The sequence below is a fragment of the Schistocerca nitens genome, chromosome 6 (assembly GCF_023898315.1).
Source record: "Schistocerca nitens isolate TAMUIC-IGC-003100 chromosome 6, iqSchNite1.1, whole genome shotgun sequence".
Taxonomy (NCBI): Eukaryota; Metazoa; Arthropoda; class Insecta; order Orthoptera; family Acrididae; genus Schistocerca; species Schistocerca nitens.
This window is the reverse complement of record NC_064619.1, coordinates 177,651,391-177,677,948: the sequence shown is the minus strand read 5'-3', so window position 1 is coordinate 177,677,948 and position 26,558 is coordinate 177,651,391. Positions and strand designations below refer to the sequence as shown.

The 26,558-nt window shown below is 39.2% G+C and overlaps 3 protein-coding genes across 10 annotated transcripts in view; 1 reads left to right on the top strand and 2 right to left on the bottom strand.

Annotated features, from left to right (window-relative positions):
* The window catches only part of LOC126262577 (tubulin beta chain-like), a 309,685-nt gene extending 306,482 nt beyond the window's left edge, over positions 1-3,203 (bottom strand). The window contains exon 1 of the mRNA XM_049959309.1: positions 3,198-3,203. The gene's annotated coding sequence lies outside the window, so the exon portion shown is untranslated. The remainder of the gene's footprint in view (positions 1-3,197) is intronic.
* LOC126262575 (methyltransferase-like protein 25B) overlaps positions 1-10,340 on the top strand; it is a 112,805-nt gene extending 102,465 nt beyond the window's left edge. For all 6 annotated transcript variants that reach the window (XM_049959301.1, XM_049959296.1, XM_049959297.1 and 3 more), the window contains 2 exons: positions 8,355-8,542; positions 8,625-10,340. In XM_049959301.1, the coding sequence (XP_049815258.1) occupies positions 8,355-8,542; positions 8,625-8,713 (277 nt within the window). In that variant the 3' untranslated portion in view covers positions 8,714-10,340. The remainder of the gene's footprint in view (positions 1-8,354; positions 8,543-8,624) is intronic.
* A 240-nt stretch (positions 10,341-10,580) lies between these two features.
* Positions 10,581-26,558, bottom strand: part of LOC126262574 (peptidyl-alpha-hydroxyglycine alpha-amidating lyase 1) — a 103,704-nt gene continuing 87,726 nt past the window's right edge. For 2 of the 3 annotated variants that reach the window (XM_049959290.1, XM_049959292.1), the window contains exons 8-9: positions 11,230-11,325; positions 10,581-11,133 (exon numbers count right to left, since the gene is read on the bottom strand). In XM_049959290.1, coding sequence (XP_049815247.1) covers positions 10,916-11,133; positions 11,230-11,325 — 314 coding nt within the window. In that variant the 3' untranslated portion in view covers positions 10,581-10,915. The remainder of the gene's footprint in view (positions 11,134-11,229; positions 11,326-26,558) is intronic. The other variant, XM_049959291.1, reaches the window with a different exon arrangement.

The following is a 26,558-nucleotide window of genomic DNA, read 5'->3' as shown; positions in this document are numbered from 1 at the left end:
TGCATGCAGTAAAGTAGTCGCCAAAGTGAAGCACATTGTGTTGAGCAGCATGTTCAGCAACTTGGTGGTCCATCTGTCTCTTGGCCACAGTTTATCAGGGGCCATTCATGTGGACTGACAACGTGTTAGTCGTCATGCCCACATGGAAAGCAACTCATCGGCTGTAGCTTAGTTTGTAGAACAAATGACTGCCTTCACAGGTAGCCTTGCTTTTGATGAGATAGGAGATGTCTGTGACCAGACAAGAGTAGGTACTGGTGGTGGTGGGAGGATATATGGGCCAGGTCTTGCATCTAGGTCTATTGCAGGGATATGAGCCATGAGGCGAGGGATTGGTGGCAGCGGGGAGGGGGATGTAAGGATGGACAAGAATATTGCATAGATTTGGTGGGTGGCAGAGTACAACTGTGGGAGGGTTGGGAAGGATAGTGGGTATGTTATTCCTCATTTCAGGGCATGACAAGAGGTAGTCAAAACTCTGTCGTAAAATGTGATTCAGTTGCTGTGGTTCTGGGTTGTTCTGAGCTATGAGGGGAGTGCTCCTTTGTGGCCAAATGATGGGTATATAAGAGATGGTAAGTGTCTGGAGGTTCAAGGCACAGGAGATCTGTTTGTGTAATAGGTCTGGTCTGTGAAAGCCACAGTTAAGATCCTCTGTATATTTAGAGAGGGACTGTAACGATCATGGTTGGATGGGATGTATGGAAGGGACTCCTTGGTATGGATTGGGTAGCAGCCGTTGAGTGGAGGTATTGCTGGTGGTTGGTAAGTTTAATATGGATGGAATTACTGATGTAGCCATCCTTGGCCTGGAGGCCCACATTGAGAAAGGTATCCTGTTGGGTTGAGAAGGACCAGATGAAGTTGATGGGGGGAGAAGGCATTGAGGTTTTGGAGGAATGTAGATAGGGTGTCCTCACCCTCATCCAGATCATGGAGATGTCTTCAGTGAATCTGAACCAGGTGAGGGGTTTGGGATTCTTGGTGGTTAGGAAGGGTTCCTCTAGATAGCCCATAAATAATTTAGTGTAGAATGGTGCCATGTGGGTGACCACTGCTGTATCACAGATTTGTCTATAGGCGATGCCTTCAAACGGAGAAGTAATTGTGGGTGACCAGGGAGGAGGTTGTAGGTTGGGAGTCAGGCAGGTGTTGTGGAAGGTAGTGTTCAATAGTGGCAAGGCCATGGGCATTGGAGATTTTAGTGTATAGGGAGGTGGCTTCAGTAGTGATGAATGGGCATCATGTGGTAAATAGCAGGAACTGTGGAGAGTCAGTGAAGGAAATTGTTGGTGTCTTTTATATAGGAGGGTAGGTTATGGGTAATAGGCTGAAGGCTTTAGTCTACCAGAGCAGAGACTCAGTGGGGGCACAGTAACTGGCCACAATGAGGCATCCTAGGTAGTTGGGTTTATGGGCTTTAGGAAACATGTAGAAGGCAAGAGTGCAAGAAGTGTTAGAGCTGAGGAGAGATATATACTCATGGGAGAGATTCTGGGTTGGGCCTAAGGATTTGAGCAGGGGCTGGTGGCCCTGTTGGTTTTCTGAATGGAGTCTCTGTGTTAGGGTTTGTAGGTGGATGAATCTGACAGCTGGCCCAGTCTCACTGCCAGGTAATCTATGTGGTTCAGAACCAAAGTTGTGGAGCCTTTGTTGGCAGGTGGAATTGTGAGGTCAGGATCAGTTTTTAGGTGATGAAGTGCAGTTCTTTTGTGGATATAGGTTGGTTTCCATGTTGAGAGATTTGGGGGGTAACGATGGTGAGGCAAGATTTGAGGTAAAGAAATTCTGGTATTGTAACAGGGGGTGATTTGGGGCCAGTTGGGTCAGGTCATGGGTAGATAGAGGAGTGAACAGAATCAAGCAGTGTTCATTATTGGTTTGTGGTTGAGTCTGATTAGTAGGTTTGGCGATAAAGTGTTTCCACTGTATGGACCAAGAAAAGGAGAGACAGTCTTTAACAAGTCCAGCCTGGCAAAAGGTAAGACCTTTGGAAAGGATTGATATTTCTTTGGTACTAAGGCTTTAGGAGGAACGGTTCATGACTGTGTTTTGGGTTTGTTCAGTTTCTGAGTTCAGTATGATGGGGGGAAGTGAGTTTCTGAGAATGTAGTAAGTCTTCGAGGCAAGGTTTGTCATTTATATGTGGATGTGGGAGAAGGTTTGGAGATTCTTGCAGAAGTAATGGATAATGGTAGTCAAAGGAAGGAGTAGGAGGTGAACAGGTTGGAGAGTTTTTTTGAGATGGTATTGTGCATGCAGCTGGAGTCCAAGAAGGAAAAGAGTTTCAGTATGCAAGAGGGGATGCAGGAATTTTGAGCAGGAGAATTTTATGGATGGAGAGGAGGTATTGCAAGGAGGATTGGGCCTGATTTACATGATTTTGCAGGACTAGGTTGGTGAGGGCTATGGACTGCTGGAATTTGAACTGATAGAGGTCATATTGGGAAGAGTGGTTGCAGTTGGAGATGAGTAATCTGATGGTCAGGCCATTTGGGTTGATTCCATGAGCTAGGCAACATTGCAGGAACAGTATGGTGGACTGGTTTCTGGCTAGGGGTTGGGAAACTTTTCTGTATTGGCACAGATGGAAGGGGCAAGGATCCAAAGTGAAGGATAAAAACGTGTAAAAATATGTGGAAAAACTGACGAAAAGAATGAAATGGATGAAGTATGGGGACGAAAAGGTGAAATGAGGGAGTACGGTCAGAAGTGGAAAGCAAAAACGAACTAAAAATGATGTGAAAACACAGTGACATCAAATAGAAAAATAAACAAAAAACAATAATAGTGGGATGCGGATTGGTGGGTGAATGTATTTGAAGAGAGGGGAGAGCAGGTATGAATGGATTTGGTGACATTGTGCTGAACTAACAAGAGAGGGGGGAAGGGGCGTTGGTAAGGTCTAGGTTCAACAAATTTGTGTGACACAGGAAGGTATGGAAAATTCACAAAAAAGATCGTTGATGCAGTGTGGTTTGTAAATCCGATGTGTGCAGTTTGGAAGGTGAAAGATAAAACACAGGAAAGAAGAGAAAGAAAAGGAGAGACACTGAGTAAAGTAATGCATTAGAAGATAGCAACAAATGAAAACAGCACTGGGTTGAGGGATGGAAGAAAAGCCATTAGGCAGACACAAACAATGAAAAATCCAGGATGGAATAACAGTATTATGAAAGGGATAGATTGATACTCACCATATAGAGGAGACATTGAGTTGTAGACAGGCACAACAAAAAGACTGCTATATATTTTAGCCTTCAACCAAAAGCCCCATTTCTGAAGTAGAAAACACTCACACGTCTGTATGAGCTGACTGTATAGTCTAAGCTAAAAGCCAATAAATTCAGTTAAAACACAGTAAAATTCTACCATTTGAGGATGAATGCAAATCTATGAGACTGCGGGTCATAGTTGGTTCACACAGATAATACAAGACTAATTTAAAGTTAATGGATATTCATGAAGCAGGAGCCACAAAAAAGTGTGCTGCAGGACAAAAATTTGATGTCACAGAAGCGAACGTTTGTAGGTAGCATCAGATGAAGAATAAATTAGAGATACCAGTTCTATGCACGAAACACTCAGGGGGTCGAATAAATGTCGGAGTAGCAGATTGTTCAGTAAGTGCAGGATGAACACAGTTAAGGCTTCCCAATTACCTGGTAAAATATCCATATGAAGCTGCTGGTGATAGAGGAATTTTCCAGCTGTATGTGTGTTGAAATTCAAAGCAAATACCAGCTAGTGCATGATGACAATGAAGAGGGTGTGGCTTACATTTCGGTGCAAAACAGCACTTGCTCAGCATCTTCCCATGGCTTTTGACAAAAACCAGATAAGTATCAGCATCATATAATCTATCTAAGAAAGCACCATGACTCTTTACAACAGAAAGTGCTAACTTTTTGAGGCAAATTTAAAAAACTTCATATCAATAAAATAGTTTATAAATTTGATCAGTCAGAATATGTTACGAATAAAAATTCATGAAGGGATCTTACTAGGGAAGTGGGGGTAATTTTATATTGTTTTATATTCAGGATAATCTTTGTGTGTGTGTGTGTGTGAGAGAGAGAGAGACCTCACCATATAGACACTTAAATAATGAAACACAATTAGTTGAGGTATAATAAAAAATAAATAAAAAAATGAAAACCTCGTGAAGTCAATATTATGGGTCACTGAATAGTTGGGGATACGTGTAATTCAACTATTGCCAGTTTCTTGTAATATAGACCAGCTGCCACTCCTCTGCCTTTCATCTTTTTTCCATATTCACCCCCCCCCCCACCTTTTTTTTCATTATTTTAAAAGACTTCATAACAATAACACTCCCCCCCACACACACACACACACACACACACAGACAGACAGACAGACAGAGAGAGAGAGAGTGCACAGCAGAGGATAGGGTATTGAAACAAAGTTTCTGATTGTCGCAGGAAATTTATTCTGGGATTTGGCGCATAACACCAACTCATTACACTGCTGATACATTACATCAGTTTCTCCTTAGGAACATCGGAATTTATTATTTAAAAAAATTACACATAATATTAATCCTTGCTGTTTTTTCAGAAACACTGATTCCTTTGATGGAAAACTTTTGTGAGTGCTTCAGTTTACAAATTTTACTTACAGAACTAACTCGCTCAAACAAATTTTTGTTTGTATCGATAAATCTTTCAGATAATCTATTCATCAAGTAGAGGCCAGATTTCCATTTACTTTAGTTGCATGTTTTTCTTTATATTTATTCAGTTTTGAAATACTCCACTGTAAAATCTGCTTCTAAAACAGACACACAAAAATGTATGGTGTGAACATTTTTGCCTCAATGTACTGAAGTCACCTTTACTCTCTGTGTGCACATCCTCATTAGCTCAAAATAGTTGTTGTTAGTTATTGATTTTACCCTCTGTTCCATCAGTCCGCAGTACCTGTGAAACCAAATCCTACAAGTAACAATTTCTGTTTGTGTTATTGCACTCTTATGGAGGACAGTAAACCTTTTCACATACTTGTTCAGATTAAATTACACTCCAGCCTTTTTTCCTAGTTAATCAGATTTTCATCTAACAAACCAAATAAACTAATCGCAAACTTAACTGATCTATCAGTCTGCTCTTACAACCTAAGAACATGAACACTAATATTTTTCGGATTTTCTGTTTGCCTCATTTGTACAAGGAATGTTGGAGAAAATTAACATGCTAGTAGGGTTGATACTTGGATCTGAAATAATGTACATTTTTAAATTACAAAAATGTTCGTTGGTTACTCATAAAAATTCCACCATATTTTGTGCAGAGTAAGGATAAGTGCATTCATTTGCTAATAGAGAAGGAAGAAAAGGTGCAGGATTTTGTTATTACTAGGTTTACAATGTTACTGGATTGCACAGAATGTGCAGTTAGCACAGTGACCAATTCTTGCTAATTAACTGGTTTACAAAAGCATGAAAAGGCACACAGGACTATCTCTTATTGTGATAATTTGATCTCTCCAGTAGAACATTACGTTTTGGTTCTGAAAACAGAAATTTCAAACCTTCAGTTGAAGGAAATCAGCTTTACCATTATTCTGTTTGCCAGAACAAAATTAACGGTCTTTTCTTTCCAGAATTTATTTATACAATTTCATCTAGAAAATTTATGGATTATAACAACATTAAGATATTTCTTTAGTTTAGTAACTGCCAAATGACATTCTGCAAAGGTATTCACTTATTTGGATGCTTTCTTACATTCCATGATTTTGATGCAGTTAGTCTTTAACAATGATGTAGATACAAGATCTCATGATCTAATGTCGTAATTTCTGTCATTTTATACATGAGGATGTCTGAATGTTGTCTGACTGAAACTGGTTGTTTGTAATAATGTAACATACAGTCATCGTGCAAATTGTGAGATCTCAACAATATTAAAATTTTTAGTCCGTATGTATTACTTCTGTTGTGTCATTTATATTCTTCATGTATCAGTCATTTAATTTTCACCTTTTGCAAACACTTACTTTTAACATCTTCACTTTTTTATTCCTATTGTCCTCAGTTGCGTATAATATTATGGTATGTTGATAATTATTACTTTGAGACAGTCCAATCACAACTGAATAAAACACAATTTTTATGCCATACACGTTTTGCCTTTATTCTTTACAAGGCATTTTCAATGTCCTGGGAATATGTACGTATTTTTGTTTTTGCTATTTGGTTTATGTTTTGGACATTGCATGTATAGAAGAACAGTTATAACAAAGAAACAAGAGCACCACTTGTAGGTTAGCACCCACAAAATCTGTGAGTGGAACTTCCAAATTATCACTACATCATAGAAAAACCAAAAGTGCTAGAACTGCTTAACAGTGTCAAAAATGTAAACCAGATAGTTTGTGGTGTCCTATCAAGTGGACGTAAGAGCTAGTTCATAGTACACTGACATAGATCATTCTAAAAATGCTTAAGTAAGGGTACTTTTCATTTTCCTCTCTGGAAAAGATTTTGCAATTTCACTCACCCCTGTAAGGTGTCCCCTATTCTGTACTTCACAAACTGCCATCTTACAGTAATTCCAAATGTAGGAAGCATACACAGACATCTTTTCATCTTCTCTCTGTCTTTTGTCAGTTAATTTAATAATGTTAGTAAACAGTCAAACAGATTTGAGTTATAACTTGCTAAGCTTATACCAAAAAATTACAGGCACCACTTTGCACTTAACAAAACTCATACTAGTCACAGCAAAGCTCATATCATGTAACATTTAGGGTTAGTTTTGGCTATGTCATGTATTAAATAGATTATTTCATTGTATATGCTGGTTTTATCACATTACTCTCTCATTCCTGACCCATTTTGTGACAGATCTTTTTCTTTTTTTAAGTGTATAAATAAATAAACCATTACAAACATGAAATTTCTTAAAGTAAGGCTGGATTCCCATAGCACTTTAATTTCTTGATTTGAGTTTTTGAAAAACCACTTTTCATATGCTAATCTATATTGGCTTTACATCCATTTATGGTACAGTGATGAATCTTAATAGCATAGAGCAATTTAAACTGTATTAAACTTAAGATTTGAGTGGGTCGAAGAAAAATGTTGTGCTTGCCGGAATCACTTCAGTGCCACAAAAGGTTATCTATTTGAGTCTTATCATACTTCGAGCTTGTGTAAACAGCTGAATTTATGGAAATGTGAGGTCATCTTGTGAGAATTTGAAGCTGTAAATGTAAAACAATTCCTGTAATCTTTTCAGAACATGTCATTTTTTAACCCTTGCAATGTCTGTTGTCAAGACTAAACAGTTGTCAATCCCCGCCACTGCTGTTCCTCTCCTAAATCAGTAGTTACATCATCAGCATCATCATCTCTGCCTAACTGTTTCCATTAATCAAACAATGGAAAATCCAGGATGGAATGCAACAATATTAGAGAAGGAAAGTTGCTACTCACCATAAACCGGAGATGCTGAGTCGTGAGAGGCACAACAAAAAGATTCACACAGTTATAGCTTTCGGCCATTAAGGCCTTTGTCAGCAACACACACACACTACACACACATCTGCAATCTCAGATAACTTGTGTGGTTTCAGTTATCTGAGACTGCACACGTGTGTGTGTGTGTGTGTGTGTGTGTGTGTGTGTGTGTGTGTGTGTGTGTGTGCGCGCGCACTCGCGCGTGTGTATGTGGGCCTATTGCTGACAAAGGCATTAATGGCCGAAAGCTATAACTGTGTGAATCTTTTTGTTGTGCCTATCGCGACTCTGCATCTCCGCTATATGGTGAGTTGCAACTTTCCTTCTCTAATATTGTAACTGTCCCCATTATTTTAGGACTTTCTGGATACCATTTAGTGTCTTTAGGTTTTCCCCCACATAATGTTTTCATTTTGCATTTAGAAAGGAAAAGAACATGTCAATAGACAGATAGTAAATGGGGTAGCACACACCATGAGCTCTATTATACTGCCTTCTCCAATTATCTTCTTGTAAGCCCGTAATGAAGTTTTCAGCTCATCATATGATGAAGGATTATCTGAAAGATTTTACTCTTCTGCATATATTTTCATATTCTTATACATTTACTACAATTTTGCCTGTACAGTTTGTGTTGATGTATTTTTCTTACATATGCACAAAATCATATGTTTCTATATTGCTAGTACTTTCATGTATGTTCATTATAATTTTTAGGCACAGCTATTATCATCTCAGTTTTATTTTTCTGTGTATGTATTTAATAATCTAAATGTATATTTCATTAGCTGTGGTTTCACACTTTATATGATAATTCAGGTATACTCTATTTTAGTTCCATATTAAGTGTCATTTTAATTTAATGCAGCTACTGTGAGATTGCCACTGCAAGACTTGGTGTGAAAATACCAAGTGAAGACTTCTTCTCTGAGGAAACTTGTTTAAGCCTGTCTGAGTGGAAAAAAGTTGTCACATTTTACACTCTTCGTTTGATGTTGGCTCCATTAGTGGAAACAATAATTCTCTTGGACAGATTACTTTTCTTACAAGAATTAGGTAATCTCTGCTAAAAATTGCCCTTTTTCTCTCTGTACTGTGATCTACATATTTTAATGCATGAATATGTTCCTTATTTCAGAAATTGGCAGTGCCTTGATTCCTTTATTTGATCCAAAAATTTCTCCAAGAAATCACATCCTCATTGCATTGAAGCATTTCAAGTTTTAGCATCTTATGTGATTTCAACATGATGAAAATCAAGTATGCAAAGAACATGCAGATTGTTACCATTTTCTGTTATCTTTACATCTAGTATAGTGTTAACAATAAAGACAAACTATTTCAGGGAGAAAAATATAGCATAATATATACTGTATGTTTCCATTTGTACTGCAAGAGATTCACTGCAAATATATTTTTTACTGCATAATACCCTCATTACCTGTGCCATGTGCTTAAGAAATAGTAGACAAGAAACTAGACATGATTGCAGTATGCTGCTATGCAAACTGTGCCTTGAGTGATAAGTCTGTGTTGGTTGTGTTGGCTTCATCGTCACTTTCTTCAGTACTTACTTTCTCAAACCCTTGATGACGGTCCAGAAATTGGCCTAGTTTGAAGCCTTCAACATGAGATGTGTGGAATGCCCACCGCTTGTTATAACTGCTGTATCTTAGAAGACAGCCTGACAAAAAATGTTGCACAATGTTAATTTGAAATTTTCACAATGAACAAGCAAGAACAAGTTGTTCTATGAAGTGCAGATAGAAGATTTGGCACACTGCAGTACCATCATGTTACTATATCACCTAGTGACAGTGTTTAAGTACACAAAGATATAATTTGCAGGAGAGACCAGTTCAATGTTTGTAAGAATATGAAACAACTGATGAAGTTTAGTGCAACATTTAAAACTGTACTGAAATTTGTACCTGTCATATGCTTGATTTTCTTTCTTCTGCAACTATTCTTTCCAGATGTTTCATATTGTAATGTATATTGTATTCTGCACTGGCAACTTAGTTGTAGTGTTTCAGTTCTGAAATGTGCGACTATTGAACAACTGAATCTCTGGGCTGACATTTGGGTACTTGAACATGCGAGTTACGAAATGAATCTGACAAGGAATTATTGCTTTTTACTTAAAAAGAATATATGGATGTCAGTGGTGTCCAGCAGAAGTACTGGATTCATCAAGTACAAATAGCTTGAGCTTGAGAAAAATATGGGCACCAACCTTAAAATAGTTTTATGCCATGCGTACACTACATAAAGTCACTGCCTACTTTTGTAGTTCTGAAGGAGTTTCTCCTTGACAATTGAGCAAAATCTGCATTAAGTAATGAGCAGAATAACACATACCAGATTCATTTCTACCCACAGTATCTTTATTTTTGTAGCCAGGAACTTTATCTTATTTCTGCCATCCCTTTTCCTTAGATTAAAAACACAGAATGGCATTCAGCTTCACTAATGAGAAGTGTGCCACATTGAGTCATTGTGGCCAAACAGAAAAACAAAAGTCGGAAATGCATGTGATCCAACAATAACAAATAAAGCACAGATTGGTGAAAAGACAGGTACATCCACACATTATGGAACAGTCCTGCAGCTAAATCATTAATGCTTGAAGTCTTGTGGGCATGGTATATTTTAGAGAAAGACATGACTCTCTGTCACAGGTGAATCGTGTGACCACGTTGTGAGTGTGAAAGGAGCTTCTCTCATTGTAGTGTTTATTGCTTTCCTTTATTTGAGCAAGTTATGTGCAGCATTCATGGAACGAAATCTGCTACAAATGTTGATTTATATCATGTGCCTGTGACTATAAAAATAATTAAAGAAACTATTTTTTAGTGCATCAAGTTTTTGAATAAATAGTTTATACATTCAAGTTGTGAATTGCTGTTCAGTATTTTACAGCCAAGCAATTAGTTAAACTAACAGTGATTTGGGAAGTATCTACATAAGTACACTAAAGTAAACTGATGTCAGGAAACAAATTCAGAGTGCAGTAATGTAATGATTTTTGCATAATAATTTAACAGGAATGTCAGAGTGGCAGATGATGAGAAATCATGCATTGTAGTCACAATTTAGTCATTTCAGTAAATGAAAGAATTTATTATCAAAACATTTACATCACTGGTCAAAGGACAGTTTCAGATTTATTAAAGACAAAAGTAATTTGCCATTTTAGTTATGCAAATAAAAACATTAAAACAATGCTACAACTAAAGCAATTCACTTTACTTTTTACATTATATGAGTCACTTTTGCTAAACTGTTCATTCTCTCGGACATATTCAGAACTACATGCACATATGGAGTACGGCTACTATTTACAAGTTACAGAACTATTCCTTACATACATTTCATAACAGACAAGCAACAAAGTAAAATACTGCTGCACAATCTACCATGCTTCTCTTAATTTACAAGCTTACTATATTCATGTCCTAAAGAATCAAAGTCTCTTGACCCACCTCGTTTCCTCATACGTGTTATTGCTGCTATTATAACAATACTAACAACAACAGCCACAGCAAGCACTATGCTGACAGCCATTGCTACTGATCCCAAATGTTTGTCCATTGTACCAGATGTTTCTGTTACAGTTTCTGTTATGGAATTTCTTAGCTGAGCTGCTGAAACAAGTGCAGCATTTTTATTTAATATGCAAAATTTTTCACAGTACAGGTAAATAAATCAGGATGTTAACCAGTTATATGTTTCGCACTTACGGTTAGATACTTCACTGTGTTGCTTATTTGAGGAATTATGCTCTTCACTGTTGACCACAGTTTTCCCTATTGTATGTGCTGCCACTGTCTTATTACCTGCATTTTTAAAGAAGAAAATACAAGAGAGCTACAAATAAGTGAGAATTACTAAATGCAAATTGTAGATGAAAAATATTATGATGGAAAGTATCCTGTAAAGCAAAACTCATTTCAGTAACGATGTAAGTTAAATGTTCAGTCATAGACTGTAGAAAATGTGGATTGGTCATCATACCCAATGAGAAACACTGTTCACAGTAAATATTCATTATTTCTATTACTTTGTTAACCATTTTGAACAAACATGATTGTACTTCCAGCATCAATTATGTTCTCGTTTGTCACTTCCTATTTATGCTAACAGACCTTATTCACATAAACTGTTCATTTTTACACATCCAAGATGAAATCATTCCTGAAAGAATCTATGGAAAACACACACACACACCTGCCAAGTTGGTTGTTTATTTTATTGTGCAAATTGAAGAGGATGTGCACTTTATCACTGACTTACTAATACTGGATGTATGATTGTATGTTCATTTATAATTAATTCCAAACACAGCAGAAAATAAGAGAATTTTTGGTTAGCAGAAAAGATTGTGGTGACAAAATTGCTCAGTGGCACATTAAAATTTGTAGTGTAACATGACATTTCATTAGGAAATGCCATGGTACACGGTTAGGCTCTTCAAAAATTGAGGATATTCATGTGAATATAGAGAGAAAAACTATTATTTTACGTTAGTTGCACCAGAGTGAAGCAAAACACTGCTGCTAGGCTTCTGTTTATGAAGAGTCAAGAATAAATGGAGTAGTTGCATGCCTTGTGGGCACGAGTGGTGGACATGTTGTTGCATGCAGCTGCTGATGAAAAGTGTTATGGTGGCTTGCCAAGGGGTATTTGACTTAATGGTTGAATTGACAATACATGGTGGAAATGATGCAAGTCTGGTTATGAATGATTTACGCAGGATGAACTTTACCTTGTAGCACTTGCTCAGCACTCTATAACTGAGTAGCGTGTACCCTATCTAACTCGCATATTTGATCCCCAACTTCTTAGAAGCATTTTAATACATGAATCACATGACATTCCAGTGGTAAGCTTCTTAGTATTTCCCAGTTTCCAACAAATGGTGAACTATTGTGCACATATTTATGTGTGTGTGTGTGTGTGTGTGTGTGTGTGTGTGTGCGCGCGCGCGCGCGCCACCATAACACTTTTCATCAGCAGCTGCATGGAACAACATGTCCACCACTCGTGCCCACAAGGCATGCAACTACTCCATTTATTCTTGACTCTTCATAAACAGAAGCCTAGCAGCAGTGTTTTGCTTCACTCTGGTGCAACTAACTTAAAATAATAGTTTTTCTCTCTATATTCACATGAATATCCTCAATTTTTGAAGAGCCTAACAGTGTGCATGTAATGTACTGCAATTTCAAACTGCTCCCTAATAGATCGCTTCTAATCTGACTGATCCATCTCTTCCTTGGCCATTCTCTTGGTCCCTTGTCTTTTAATGTATGTGCCCTTACACTAGCACCAGTCACCTCAATACCTAAGAAAATGAAGGAATCTTTTCTTTCTTTCTGGTGCCTGCCCTCGATCATCCTTATACAAAATATAAGACATATGTTGTTGCTCTGCTTCTTCTAAAACTGTAGTGCTTTTGTTCTATCTGTGGTCCAATAATGGTTCTTAATCTTCATATCATTATTTTTAGTTCATGGAACAGGAGAGTAATGCCCCTGTAATTTCTGGGGTTTGTTTCTCAAGTAAAGTGCCAATGACATATTTAGTCAAATCTTAGGCTGTTTTTCTTTGTTGCAAATGGGCACATGAATCCTAAGACAATCGTTGCACTTCAGCTGCTTTGATCATGTTGGCACTGCAGGGCATTTTCTACTCTGCCTTGATCATGTTGGCACTGCAGGGCATTTTCTACTCTGCCTATGTTGAATATTTTTTTCTTTGTCATCTCCTGTGGTTCGATACTTGAATATTCAGAATTATTTAATTTTTCAAAATACTGTCTGATGCATCTCTCTGTCATTCCATGTTTGATGATTTTGCCATCTTCCTTCCCTAGTGCATTTATCAGTTTATATTAGCTCTCCTTACACCTTTTCTAGTTCCTGTGCAAATTCCGTCTAATTTGCTCTTTAAGTTTTAGGTCTGTAACTTTTCTTGAATTCTTGTCACATCTCTCTGACTACTTCCTATTTTCCACAGTCTGCCCAACAGGATTTTCCTAAATCCAAGCTCAATTCTGAATCAAATGTTCCTGCCTCACGTTAAGGTAGGTAGTTTCCAATTTCCACCTGCTATTCAGACATTCATTCTGGTTTTTACATCTTATTCATAAACTAATATAAGGATCAGATTGAGCCATACAGCATTACTGCTTTTCTCCTAAGTATGTAGTAAGGTTAGTGCATTAATACCCTCTATAAAATTACTAAAGAGAGGAAGAAAGTTATGAGGTAGTCTGCAGTAGATTAATGGCTGTGGAAATCTGAAGTTTTTTGTGTTCAGGTAAAATAATTTTTAATCCAGTACAAAAGGTATTGTAAGTGTCTGATATTCTTATTTGTGGTATTTTCTGTGATTCAGTATTCCACCTGACATTTTAAACTTACAGGTAAATGAGACAATCAAAAAGAGGCATTGAGTCATGACTGCAGTTCAGCAGGAATCCTGGGGTGAGGGAGGAAAGAAGTGGGAAGAATGGCTGGGAATTGTGGCTGAGGGCTCAGCAGTGTGCAGGTTAGGAATGTGATGCACAAGCACTGGAGCTGGTGATTTCGTGTGTGGGTGGGGGTGGCGGGGAGGGGGGGGGTCAATGAGGCAGGGCTTGCAATTTGATGTTCCACGGGGATATCGGTACAAAGGATTGGGAATAGAAGTGGCATAGGGTTGGACTAGGATGTTGTGTCATAATGTATCTTTCCATATTTAGTTTAAACTCGATCTGGCAATAGTAGTTTATACAAATTCGGCTGTTGAGGTAATTTCCTCCTAGATTCTGTTCATATTGATGCTGATTATATTCTTTCACACAATAGTATTTCATGAATGAATGCATAAGTATAAAAAAAAAACTGGGGAGATATTTCAAAATTGCAAAAACAGAATATGTCAGATTTTCTGAATGTTTTGTTCTGACAAAAGAATTGAAAACGTGACTTCATTCTTGTATTCGTAGTGATTCAAAAATGGCTTCAAATGGCTCTGAGCACTATGGGAACTTCTAAGGTCATCAGTCCCCTAGAACTTAGAACTACTTAAACCTAACTAACCTAAGGACATCACACACATCCATGCCCGAGGCAGGATTCGAACCTGCGACCGTAGCGGTCGCGTAGTGATTCATTTTCACAAAAAGAAAACCTATGTTTACATAAAACAAAATACATACAATCACAATATTAAAAAAGGAAAAAAAGAGGAACAATATAGTACTTAAATTGCATTTCAGACTTTGTCTGTCAATTATCATCAGCAGTCTTTTCTCATCCTCTGCTGTACTAAGGCCACCTCTAGACTTCTCTATGAATTACAGTTCTCAGCTAGACACATCTGTGTCACTCCTGTGTGTTTTATAGTGACACCTACACACCTTCCATCAAGTTATTGTGTCAGTGTTATCTCTCTCTGAACCCAGAAGAGAAACCTTTTGGTCTGTTTAGTATTCATTTGCTTGGCTACATGCCTCATCGACTTCCAATTCATTTTCATTGCATTCATAAATCCTATCTTTCATCACAACCTGTTCCTGAATTCATTTGTTTTCCTGTCTCTTCTAGTAATTTCCAACAGGCACCTCTCCATCACTCAATGAGCAGCTGACACTTTTTGAACAGTTTTCATATTAAAAGTCCATGTCTCACAGTCATACGTCAAAACCTGTATTGTAGACCAACTGTTGACCTTCCTTTTTAGACATATCAGAAGTCTGGTTTCAAAAACCCTTTTAGTTTACAACAAGCACTCCATGAAATGTTTACTCTTCCATTCATTCCATATTCTGTCTATCCAAATGTTGTCTTCTTTTGGGTCTATGACTTCACTGTTAATCTGTACTCTTTTTATATGTTGTTGTTGTTTTCAGTCCTGAGACTGGTTTGTTCACTGAACATTATTTTAGTCTTACTGTAAGGGATTTTTAGTACTACTTTCAAAGAAACACTACTGTGTTCTTCCATTCACAGAAGTTTAACTGCTCTAGAGGCAAACAGTAAAATGCCATTAGCAAAACAGAGGTGGTTTCTAAATATTCCATTAAAATGTATTCCTTATTTGTTTCACCAATTTAAAACTCTGTTCAGGGGTGCTGAGAGTGGCTTTTGTGATGCAGAATCTTCTTGCCGGATGACCCCTCCTTTCTGTTCAGAATTTCTCACTCTCCTCTTAGAGTGTAATGGAAACTGTTAATTTAGCTTAATTGTACTTTAGTATATTAACATAGAGGTTCTTGTTTCTTAAGTGTTCCTCCCAATTCCAGACAAAGTGATAATTCTGTTCATTGCTTCATGATTTCCAAACAGTCCACTGTGTCATGTCCACTTCTGAAGCTAATTTATTCATTTATTTGGTGAAAAACAAATTTTACTGTGCTCATGGTGATAATTTTACTGAATGTCATTTACATTACAAAAAGGAAGCTGATGGATCTATAATCTTTTTGTCTTGTCAGTCCCTTTTATGGTGAAGGAAAATGGACTGTCTTCTTTTGCAAACATTCTGTAAATAATTTGTCTATTGAGAAATGGCTTTGAACACTTCATCTGGTGTCTCGTTATCTGTGTAGGTTCCCAATTCATCTCTTAAATTACACAAAACATCTTTGAATGGTAGTACAGTTTTCTCTCTGCTGATAGTTATAGTGCCATCCGGTATCATAACTAGTGAAACACAGTGTCTACACAGTGGAAGCTTCTTTTCTGATTTCTTCACATTTTTATTGTTTCTCTTGTGTGTAACTGTTATTTGCTTGAAATACTCCCAAATCCCTTGTAATACCTCCTTCAATTTGAGATTTTTTCCTTTTTTCTGCTTTCTTCATATCTGTGACATATTTTGCTGTATGTGTTAAATTTAACCATTGTTGAATCATTGCTCCCGTCTTCTATGTCTGTATAACCTACATTTTCTAAGATGCTGAAACACCCTGGTATACCTTCCTATTGTTTATTACAATTTCCTATTTAGAAGTGCTGCATAGGTAGAAAAATCTTATATTTGTATAAAACTCTTCTAGTAGTATGATCAGTTGATTGTAAAATAAGACACAAAAAAGGAATTCTGAATGGATTGGTATCTCTTACAAAACTATATTTGTTTAAGCCAACATGTGCACAAGTAATAATAATAATAATTATCATCCGGTTTCACAATATAACATTTTACGTTTTCCAGTTCCCCAATATTACACATCAAATTTGATTTTGTCTATCTGTCTATACATTTTTTTCAATATATCTTCTTCCCGTAAAAGTCTGAATTTCTTGAATCCATGTGTGAATTTCTTGAATCCATGTGGTTGGCAGTCTCTCTCACCACACCAGGTCTTTCACCCTGGTGGCTCCAATTCCATAATTCTCTTTAGTGACATCCTTATTGTATGTCAATACCATAACAGTCGTTTTTCTTCTATAAGCTCAAATTCCATAATTCTCTTTAGTGACATCCTTATTGTATGTCAATACCATAACAGTCGTTTTTCTTCTATAAAATCTGCAATTGAATTTGTAACATCCATTCTCTTCCTGATGACTTCATTTCTGATTCTTTCTCGCCTAGATATCCCTGCGAACTGTCTTTAAAAGATGGATGAGTGAGGACAGGGATTAACAAGCCCCTTCCCTGTTCCCATTCCAGCACTACACAGCTGTCATTCCACCATCATACCCAGTCTTTTTATTTCTCTCCTTTTCCACTACTCCCCCCCCCTCCCTTTCCCAAATTTCCCCTGCCCTCCACCTCACCTGCAGCACTTCAATGTCTGCCACCCTCACCATACTATCCCCCCCCCCCCTCCCCGCCACAGCCTCCTCCTTACCCTCACCTAGGTGCCATTCCCATCATGTACTGGTGTACTGCCTGAGGCTGCAGTCGTGTGTGTGTGTGTGTGTGTGTGTGTGTGTGTGTGTGTGTGTGTGTGTGTGTGTGTGTGCACCTATTGTTGACAAAAGCCTTAATGGCTGAAAGCTTTAATTGTGAGAGTCTTTTTTTTGTTGTGCCTATCTGCGACTCAGCATCTCCGCTATATGGTGAGTAGCAACTTTCCTTCTCATAATCATAATAATGCTTCTGATAATTGTGTTTAAGACTTTTCTTTCTCTCTCTCCTTTTATTTTTATTTTTTTGCAAACCCCCCCCCCCCCCCAAAAAAAAAAAAATCTGTTCATTCCATTAAATACCATTTAATGTTCCAATATTAAACTTCCCAGCAATTATTCTTGAATTAATTTCCTTGTCTTGTTTTTCCACCTTGTGAGATATTGGCTCCCAGATATTTGTAATATTCAATGTGTTTTAATAGCTTCCGTTCCTTCTTTCCCAATGTCAAATCTTGGTTTGTGTCACCTATTACAATATATTTTGTTTTATTCCTGTTGACATGAAGTCGCCATTTTTTTATACTCCTCTATTAATTTCCTTGTAATGTACTCTATGTCTTCTTTATATTGTGCTTCTGCCTCCATTTCCTTAAATTCTGTTTGCAAAAAATGTTTGATAATCCTTCCATATAGTCTGCTAAATACATTAGGTACAGTTATTCCTCTGTAGTTCTCACACTCATCTTTTCTTCCTTTCTTGTAGATTATTGATATAAATCCTACTTTCCAGTCTTCTGGAATGGCTTTGCTATTTAAGCATTTTTCAAAGAGGCTTCTCAAAAGTTCATGTAATTTATCTGCACCATATTTCACCAGTTCAGTTGGAACTCCTCCAATTCAAGTAGCACTTCCTTTTTTTGGAGTCGTATTTGGATAATAAAGTAGTTAATTTGTTGAGTTTCTTTAGAATTTTCTCTCGGTGTTTTCAATACCTTACATGCCCCTGACCTTCTCTTACCTCCCATTAGATTATCCATTTTATTATAGGTATTTTCCAAATTCTTATTTTTTTTCTTCTGTCACCATTTTCCTAATTTTTGCTTGTTGTGCTCTTAATTCTATCTTTTGCTGTACTCTTTGTGTATTTAGCCATTTTAAATATTTTTCTTTTTTTATTTGTACCTCTTTGACTATTTCTGTATCAAAATAGTATAAAGATTATTTTTCATACTTAATTTTATCACCCAGGGCTTCTTTGGCTGCCTCATGTAGAGCATTAACAATATATTTAATTGTATATGTGTTTTGTCAAATTCTGTTTCAGTTAACTTTTCATCTCACCTCTTTTTCATTCTCTAGGCTATGTACATTATTCTTAGGGAGTTTTCATTTCAGTTTTAAACTCTTCCTCCTCGTTAACAATTTCTTCTTTACTTTTTATATTTACATATGGAAACACAATTTTACAATTAACCAGATGATGAATTATTATAATAATAACATGAAACAGTCTTCAGCAGATGAATTTGAAATTGCACTAGAGGGAAGGAAAGACATTTAAAGGTGCAGGAAATGATTCTGAGGTACTCATGGTTTACCACCAAAATTGCATATTGCACGGAACTAATAACGAACTGCTAGGAAAATCTCAAGAGCTAAAAGGAATCAATGACAAATAAAAGCTGAGGAAATAGTATGGCAGAGGTGAGGGCTGTGTATCAGAAACCAAACAAAGATAATTTGGAAAGGAGTCATACACACAACATAAATATAAAACAGGGCAAAGAAAAACCCTGTAAGATAATGGAGATGCAAAGGGCAATCATTTTATCTAACAAGGGGAGGTCCCCGGGGATGGGATTACACAGTGGTGTAAATTAGAGTCCCAGGTACCACACCCTGCAGCCATTCATCCTGGTGAATTTACTTTGACTAATTTTTTTTTCCTTTTAATCATTCTATATTTAAATGCACATTATTCCAGTCATTATTTTTATTACTCATTTTGCTTGAATTTCAATTTATTTATAAAACCCTCTTTTGTCTAAATAATCATCTGCATTATCTTGGCCATGGTGTGTGAAGAATTTATGTTTTAAATGTTTCTGTAACAATTACCATCCAATAGTGTTTACATCTTGTAATGAAAAGTAAATTTTTGACGGTACTGCACAGTCAATATAAATAGATTATTATTGGGTTCAAATTAATGATATGAATATAATAGAGGGAAACATTCCACGCAGGAAAAATATATCTAAAAACAAAGATGATGTGCCTTACCATACGAAAGTGCTGGCAGGTCGATAGACATACAAACAAACACAATCATACACACAAAATTCTAGCTTTCGCAACCAACGGTTGCTTCATCAGGAAAGAGGGAAGGAGAGGGAAAGACGAAAGGATGTGGGTTTTAAGGGAGAGGGTAAGGAGTCATTCCAATCCCGGGAGCGGAAAGACTTACCTTAGGGGGAAAAAAGGACAGGTATACACTCGCACACACACCCATATCCAACCACACATACACAGACACAAGCAGATATTTGTAAAGGCAAAGAGATTCGGCAGAGATGTCAGTCGAGGCAGAAGTACAGAGGCAAAGATGATGTTGAAAGACAGGTGAGGTATGAGCGGTGGCAACTTGAAATTAGCGGAGGTTGAGGCCTGGCGGATAACGAGAAGAGAGGATATACTGAAGGGAAAGTTCCCATCTCCGGAGTTCTGACAGGTTGGTGTTAGTGGGAAGTATCCAGATGACCCAGACGGTGTAACACGGTGCCAAGATGTGCTGGCCATGCACCAAGGCACGTTTAGCCACAGGGTGATCCTCATTACCAACAAACACTGTCTGCCTGTGTCCATTCATGCGAATGGACAGTTTGTTGCTGGTCATTCCCACATAGAAAGCTTCACAGTGTAGGCAGGTCAGTTGGTAAATCACGTGGGTGCTTTCACACGTGGATCTGCCTTTGATCGTGTACACCTTCTGGGTTACAGGACTGGAGTAGGTGGTGGTGGGAGGGTGCATGGGACAGGTTTTACACCGGGGGCGGTTACAAGGGTTGGAGCCAGAGGGTAGGCAAGGTGGTTTGGGGATTTCATAGGGATGAACTAAGAGGTTACGAAGGTTAGGTGGACGGCGGAAAGACACTCTTGGTGGAGTGGGGAGGATTTCATGAAGGATGGAGGAAGGATTTGAGGAAGTCGTATCCCTGATGGAGAGCCACATTCAGAGTCTGATCCAGTCCCGGAAAGTATCCTGTCACAAGTGGGGCACTTTTGTGGCTCTTCTGTCGGAGGTTCTGGGTTTGAGAGGATGAGGAAGTGGCTCTGGTTATTTGCTTCTGTACCTGGTCGGGAGGGTAGTTGCGGGATGGGAAAGCTGTTTTCAGGTTGTTGGTGTAATGGTTCAGGGATTCCGGACTGGAGCAGATTCGTTTGCCACGAAGACCTAGGCTGTAGGGAAGGGACCGTTTGATGTGGAATGGGTGGCAGCTGTCATAATGGAGGTACTGTTGCTTGTTGGTGGGTTTGATGTGGACGGACGTGTGAAGCTGGCCATTGGACAGATGGAGGTCAACGTCAAGGAAAGTGGCATGGGATTTGGAGTAGGTCCAGGTGAATCTGATGGAACCAAAGGAGTTGAGGTTGGAGAGGAAATTCTGGAGTTCTTCTTCACTGTGAGTCCAGATCATGAAGATCTCATCAATAAATCTGTATGAAACTTTGGGCTGGCAGGCCTGGGTAACCAAGAAGGCTTCCTGTAAGCGACCCATGAATAGGTTGGCATACGAGGGGGCCATCCTGGTACCCATGGCTGTTCCCTTTAATTGTTGGTATGTCTGACCTTCAAAAGTGAAGTAGTTGTGGGTCAGGATGAAGCTGGCTAAGGTAATGAGGAAAGAGGTTTTAGGTAGGGTGGCAGGTGATCGCAGCGAGGCCCTGGATGTGCGGAATATTTGTGTATAAGGAAGTGGCATCAATGGTTCTGTTTTTGCCAGTAGGTTCACTTTGTATTCACCTTCTCCTTTTTACCGTAATCTACTATACAATTTTATCCCGCCTATATATACTCAATAATACGTCACCCACTTCCAAACCATAACCAAAAAAAAAATTTTTTTTTCCGTTTTCAACACTATCGCTGCTATAAAATCCACCGTTTCTAGTTCACAAACAGTTCCTTTCACCTATTAAACAACCATTTCGGCTAGTCCTAATAACTTTCGCTTTATTTCCATTTCTGTTTTTCCTACATCATTGATCATTTTTAGCTGCTTCCCAAAGGTTTTAACGTCATTATTTCTTCGTCAGACAATTGTTAGCTTCATTCTCATAATCTGCCACCACAAAACCACTCCTTTTAATACATTTACACGTAGTTTTTTCGAAATTTTCCCGAATTTCTCCACCCTTTAACGTGTTTTGGCGGCAACACAACCACCTAACCTTTATGCACATCGTTGTCTACCAACCCAAGTTCACCACAGGATCAACACAGCCCAGCTTCAACCAACACTTTTTCGCCTTTTTTCACACCAGATCTCCACTTGCTTTCTAGTTCACCTCTATCTCTCCCCATATATTTTTATTTTCATTTTCATTTCAGCCTCATGTTACACTTTCCACCTTCTAATACCATGTCACCCTCACAACACCCCCACAACGACCCCATTAAGTTTTACTTACATTCCCTCCGTAAACATGCCTTCGCCCTAGCCAGACTACGCTCCCATATTTTATTTTCTCAGGCTTGTCTGACATTTGGCATTATCCCCAAAGGCCTCACACTTAAAGTTCCCATTTCTGGCTGCAACCCTTCTTTCCATCAGTCCCTATACCAGTTCCAAACTGAACAATCCATTGCCCTCACCCACCTAATCCTTCACCTACACATCAACTCAGCCAATGAACACACCCGTCAACTCCTATCCTTAATAAAAGTCCTTAATCTTTCCTCTCCCACATCCACACCGGCTGTTCAGAGCATCCTCCTACAGGCCAACCCCAAATTAGAACAGCATGCCACCCTCCACCTCAAAAAACTATCCAATCTCCTAGTTTCCCACCTCCGGAAAGGCAACTCACTCACCCTTCACAACCTTTCCAGCAAACCTCACCCTCCTCTCATTGCACACAAACCCAGTCTCTCCCATCTACTCAATCTCCCACTTCCAGCTCCACTCCCTCCAAAACCTCAAAATTCCAATCAACACAATCTGGAACCACAACACCCCAATTCAGTAGTTAACCTTTCCTCCAAACCTCTCTCCCAATCCGAAACCTCTGTCCTATCCAAAGGCCTCACCTTCAGCCTCACTCCCAGGTTCAACCAAACAGCCCTCGTCAAAGATTTACTGTCCAACACTCATACTCTCTGCTGGAAATATCACTTTGCCACGAAGAAAAATGATCCTAATCCTACTCCTAATGTTCCAACTCCCCAAGACACTATCCAAATTGAACCCTGCCTGGAACAGTTCCGTCCTCCGTCACAGTGGGACCCACCTCCTCTTCCTCAAAATCACCCTCTCCAAACCTTCCAGGAATTTCTGACTTCCAGCCTTGCTTCTCAATCCTTCTTAAAAAACCTTAATCCTACTCCCAACATCACCACTGCTGAAGCCCAAGCTATCCGTGATCTGAAGGCTGACCGATCCATCGTCATTCTTCCGGCGGGCAAGGGTTCCACGACCATGGTACTTGATCGTCGGGCGTATGTGGCTGAGGGACTGCGTGAGCTTTCAGACAACACCACGTACAAAGTTTGCCAAGGTAATCCCATTCCTGATGTCCAGGCGAGCTTCAAGGAATCCTCAGAACCTTAGGCCCCCTACAAAACCTTTCACCTGACTCCATGAACCTTCTGACCCCACCGACACCCCGCACCCCTACCTTCTACCTTCTTCCTAAAATTCACAAACCTAATCATCCCGGCCGCCCCATTGTAGCTGGTTACCAAGCCGCCACAGAACGTATCTCTGCATACGTAGATCAACACCTTCAACCCATTACATGCAGTCTCCCATCCTTCATCAAAGACAACAAACCACTTTCTCGAACGCCTGGAATCCTTACCAAATCTGTTACCCCCGGAAGCCATCCTTGTAACCATTGATGCCACTTCCTTATACACAAATATTCCGCACGTCCAGGGCCTCGCTGCAATGGAGCACTTCCTTTCACGCCGATCACCTGCCACCCTACCTAAAACCTCTTTCCTCATTACCTTAGCCAGCTTCATCCTGACCCACAACTACTTCACTTTTGAAGGTCAGACATACCAACAATTAAAGGGAACAGCCATGGGTACCAGGATGGCCCCCTCGTATGCCAACCTATTCATGGGTCGCTTACAGGAAGCCTTCTTGGTTACCCAGGCCTGCCAACCCAAAGTTTGGTACAGATTTATTGATGACATCTTCATGATCTGGACTCACAGTGAAGAAGAACTCCAGAATTTCCTCTCCAACCTCAACTCCTTTGGTTCCATCAGATTCACCTGGTCCTACTCCAAATCCCATGCCACCTTCCTTGACGTTGACCTCCATCTGTCCAATGGCCAGCTTCACACGTCCGTCCACATCAAACCCACCAACAAGCAACAGTACCTCCATTATGACAGCTGCCACCCATTCCACATCAAACGGTCCCTTCCCTACAGCCTAGGTCTTCGTGGCAAACGAATCTGCTCCAGTCCGGAATCCCTGAACCATTACACCAACAACCTGAAAACAGCTTTCCCATCCCGCAACTACCCTCCCGACCAGGTACAGAAGCAAATAACCAGAGCCACTTCCTCATCTCCTCAAACCCGGAACCTCCTACAGAAGAACCCCAAAAGTGCCCCACTTGTGACAGGATACTTTCCGGGACTGGATCAGACTCTGAATGTGGCTCTCCAGCAGGGATATGACTTCCTCAAATCCTGCCCTGAAATGAGATCCATACTTCATGAAATCCTCCCCACTCCACCAAGAGTGTCTTTCCGCCGTCCACCTAACCTTCGTAACCTCTTAGTTCATCCCTATGAAATCCCCAAACCACCTTCCCTACCCTCTGGCTCCTACCCTACCGGTGTAAAACCTGTCCCATGCACCCTCCCACCACCACCTACTCCAGTCCTGTAACCCGGAAGGTGTACACGATCAAAGGCAGATCCACGTGTGAAAGCACCCACGTGATTTACCAACTGACCTGCCTACACTGTGAAGCTTTCTATGTGGGAATGACCAGCAACAAACTGTCCATTCGCATGAATGGACACAGGCAGACAGTGTTTGTTGGTAATGAGGATCACCCTGTGGCTAAACATGCCTTGGTGCATGGCCAGCACATCTTGGCACAGTGTTACACCGTCCGGGTCATCTGGATACTTCCCACTAACACCAACCTGTCAGAACTCTGGAGATGGGAATTTGTCCTTCAGTATATCCTCTCTTCTCGTTATCCGCCAGGCCTCAACCTCCGCTAATTTCAAGTTGCCGCCGCTCATACCTCACCTGTCTTTCAACATCATCTTTGCCTCTGTACTTCTGCCTCGACTGACATCTCTGCCGAATCTCTTTGCCTTTACAAATGTCTGCTTGTGTCTGTGTATGTGTGGTTGGATATGGGTGTGTGTGCGAGTGTATACCTGTCCTTTTTTCCCTCTAAGGTAAGTCTTTCCGCTCCCGGGATTGGAATGACTCCTTACCCTCTCCCTTAAAACCCACATCCTTTCGTATTTATTTCCCTCTCCTTCCCTCTTTCCTGATGAAGCAACCGTTGGTTGCGAAAGCTAGAATTTTGTGTGTATGATTGTGTTTGTTTGTGTGTCTATCGACCTGCCAGCGCTTTCGTATGGTAAGTCACATCATCTTTGTTTTTAGATATAAATAGATTATTACCTCTTTTGTTTTTCAACTGACAGTTCAGTATTTTCAAACGTCAAAATACTATGATAGAGAAATAATTATAATCACATTGACAAAGATTCCAAATGAAAAATTAATAAAAGGAAGTTTAAAAAACATAATCGCTAAAGTGACACATCAAAGGATTGGAAATGAAAAAATACATTTGATCAATTAAATGAAGAAAAATAATGATTACAGTTGTCTTTGTAAGGCCCCTGACAGGATTCAACCCACAAACTTCAGCATATCTGCCAAATAACTTGACCACTACACTATGGCACCATCTGATATAGCTACTCTTTTTAAAGGTGTAATGGATTAGCAGAATTCTTAAATTCTTTTCTGTTGATTACTCACGAAAGCGGGTCCATGGGGGTGAATGGCTACAGGGTGTTACAACCTTGGACCCCAACCTACACCAATGTACAAGTGATTTCAAAACATTGAACCTATCCTTTGGGACCTGTCCTTGTAAGACTAAGTGAATGACAAGAGTCAAGCACATGTTGGAGAAAGACAGTTCTTGCCTATGTGATTGGGGCTGAAATATGCATGCTAGAAGCATTCTTAATACTATCATCAATACAAAGAGGCATCATACCATTGCTGTCATTCAGGCATCTGTCTCACCCAGGGTTTATTACTTACCTTGCCAGTACCAGTGCTACAGCTGGCAAAACATACACAATCAATGAAAGGGCTACTCTTTGAAGCACAGTGATGATGTATCAACGGAATAGGTTTTGTCTGTTACTTTATATTGGCATGACTACTTCAAATTTTAGTCAGAATGAATGGCTACAGACATACTATCCACACTAGCAGCAGCCAATAACCTACTGCTGACAAAGTAATGGTCATAACAGGAGAAAACTGGGCACTTGCTTCACCATTCAATTCATTTTCATGTCCTCTGTTTGCAACAGTACTTCTAAAACTTTGGAGATGGGACCTGGCTCATCAATATTCACTTAATTCTTTTCGTCCATGGATCTTAATATAAGCTAGTCTCTTTCCTTTTAGTCTGTGCATTGACTTCTACAGTCTTCTTTCTTCCCCTTTTGTACTCAAATTTTCTGTTTGTCAATAACTATTTTGTTTTTAGTATTTTCGAACACTTTCCACATCTTTCATTTCTATTTTCACCCTGTGATTTCTTTACATTTTAGCTTCAATTTCTGTCTACTAGTTAACAGCAATTCCTTATTAGTGTTTTGGAAAAGACTCAGCTTGTTCATTGTTACTTCTAAATATTTTTCTGCCCATTGTCTCTCTAGATGCGGGGTTTTGTGAAAGCCTTTCTTTATGTTCTCAATCTGT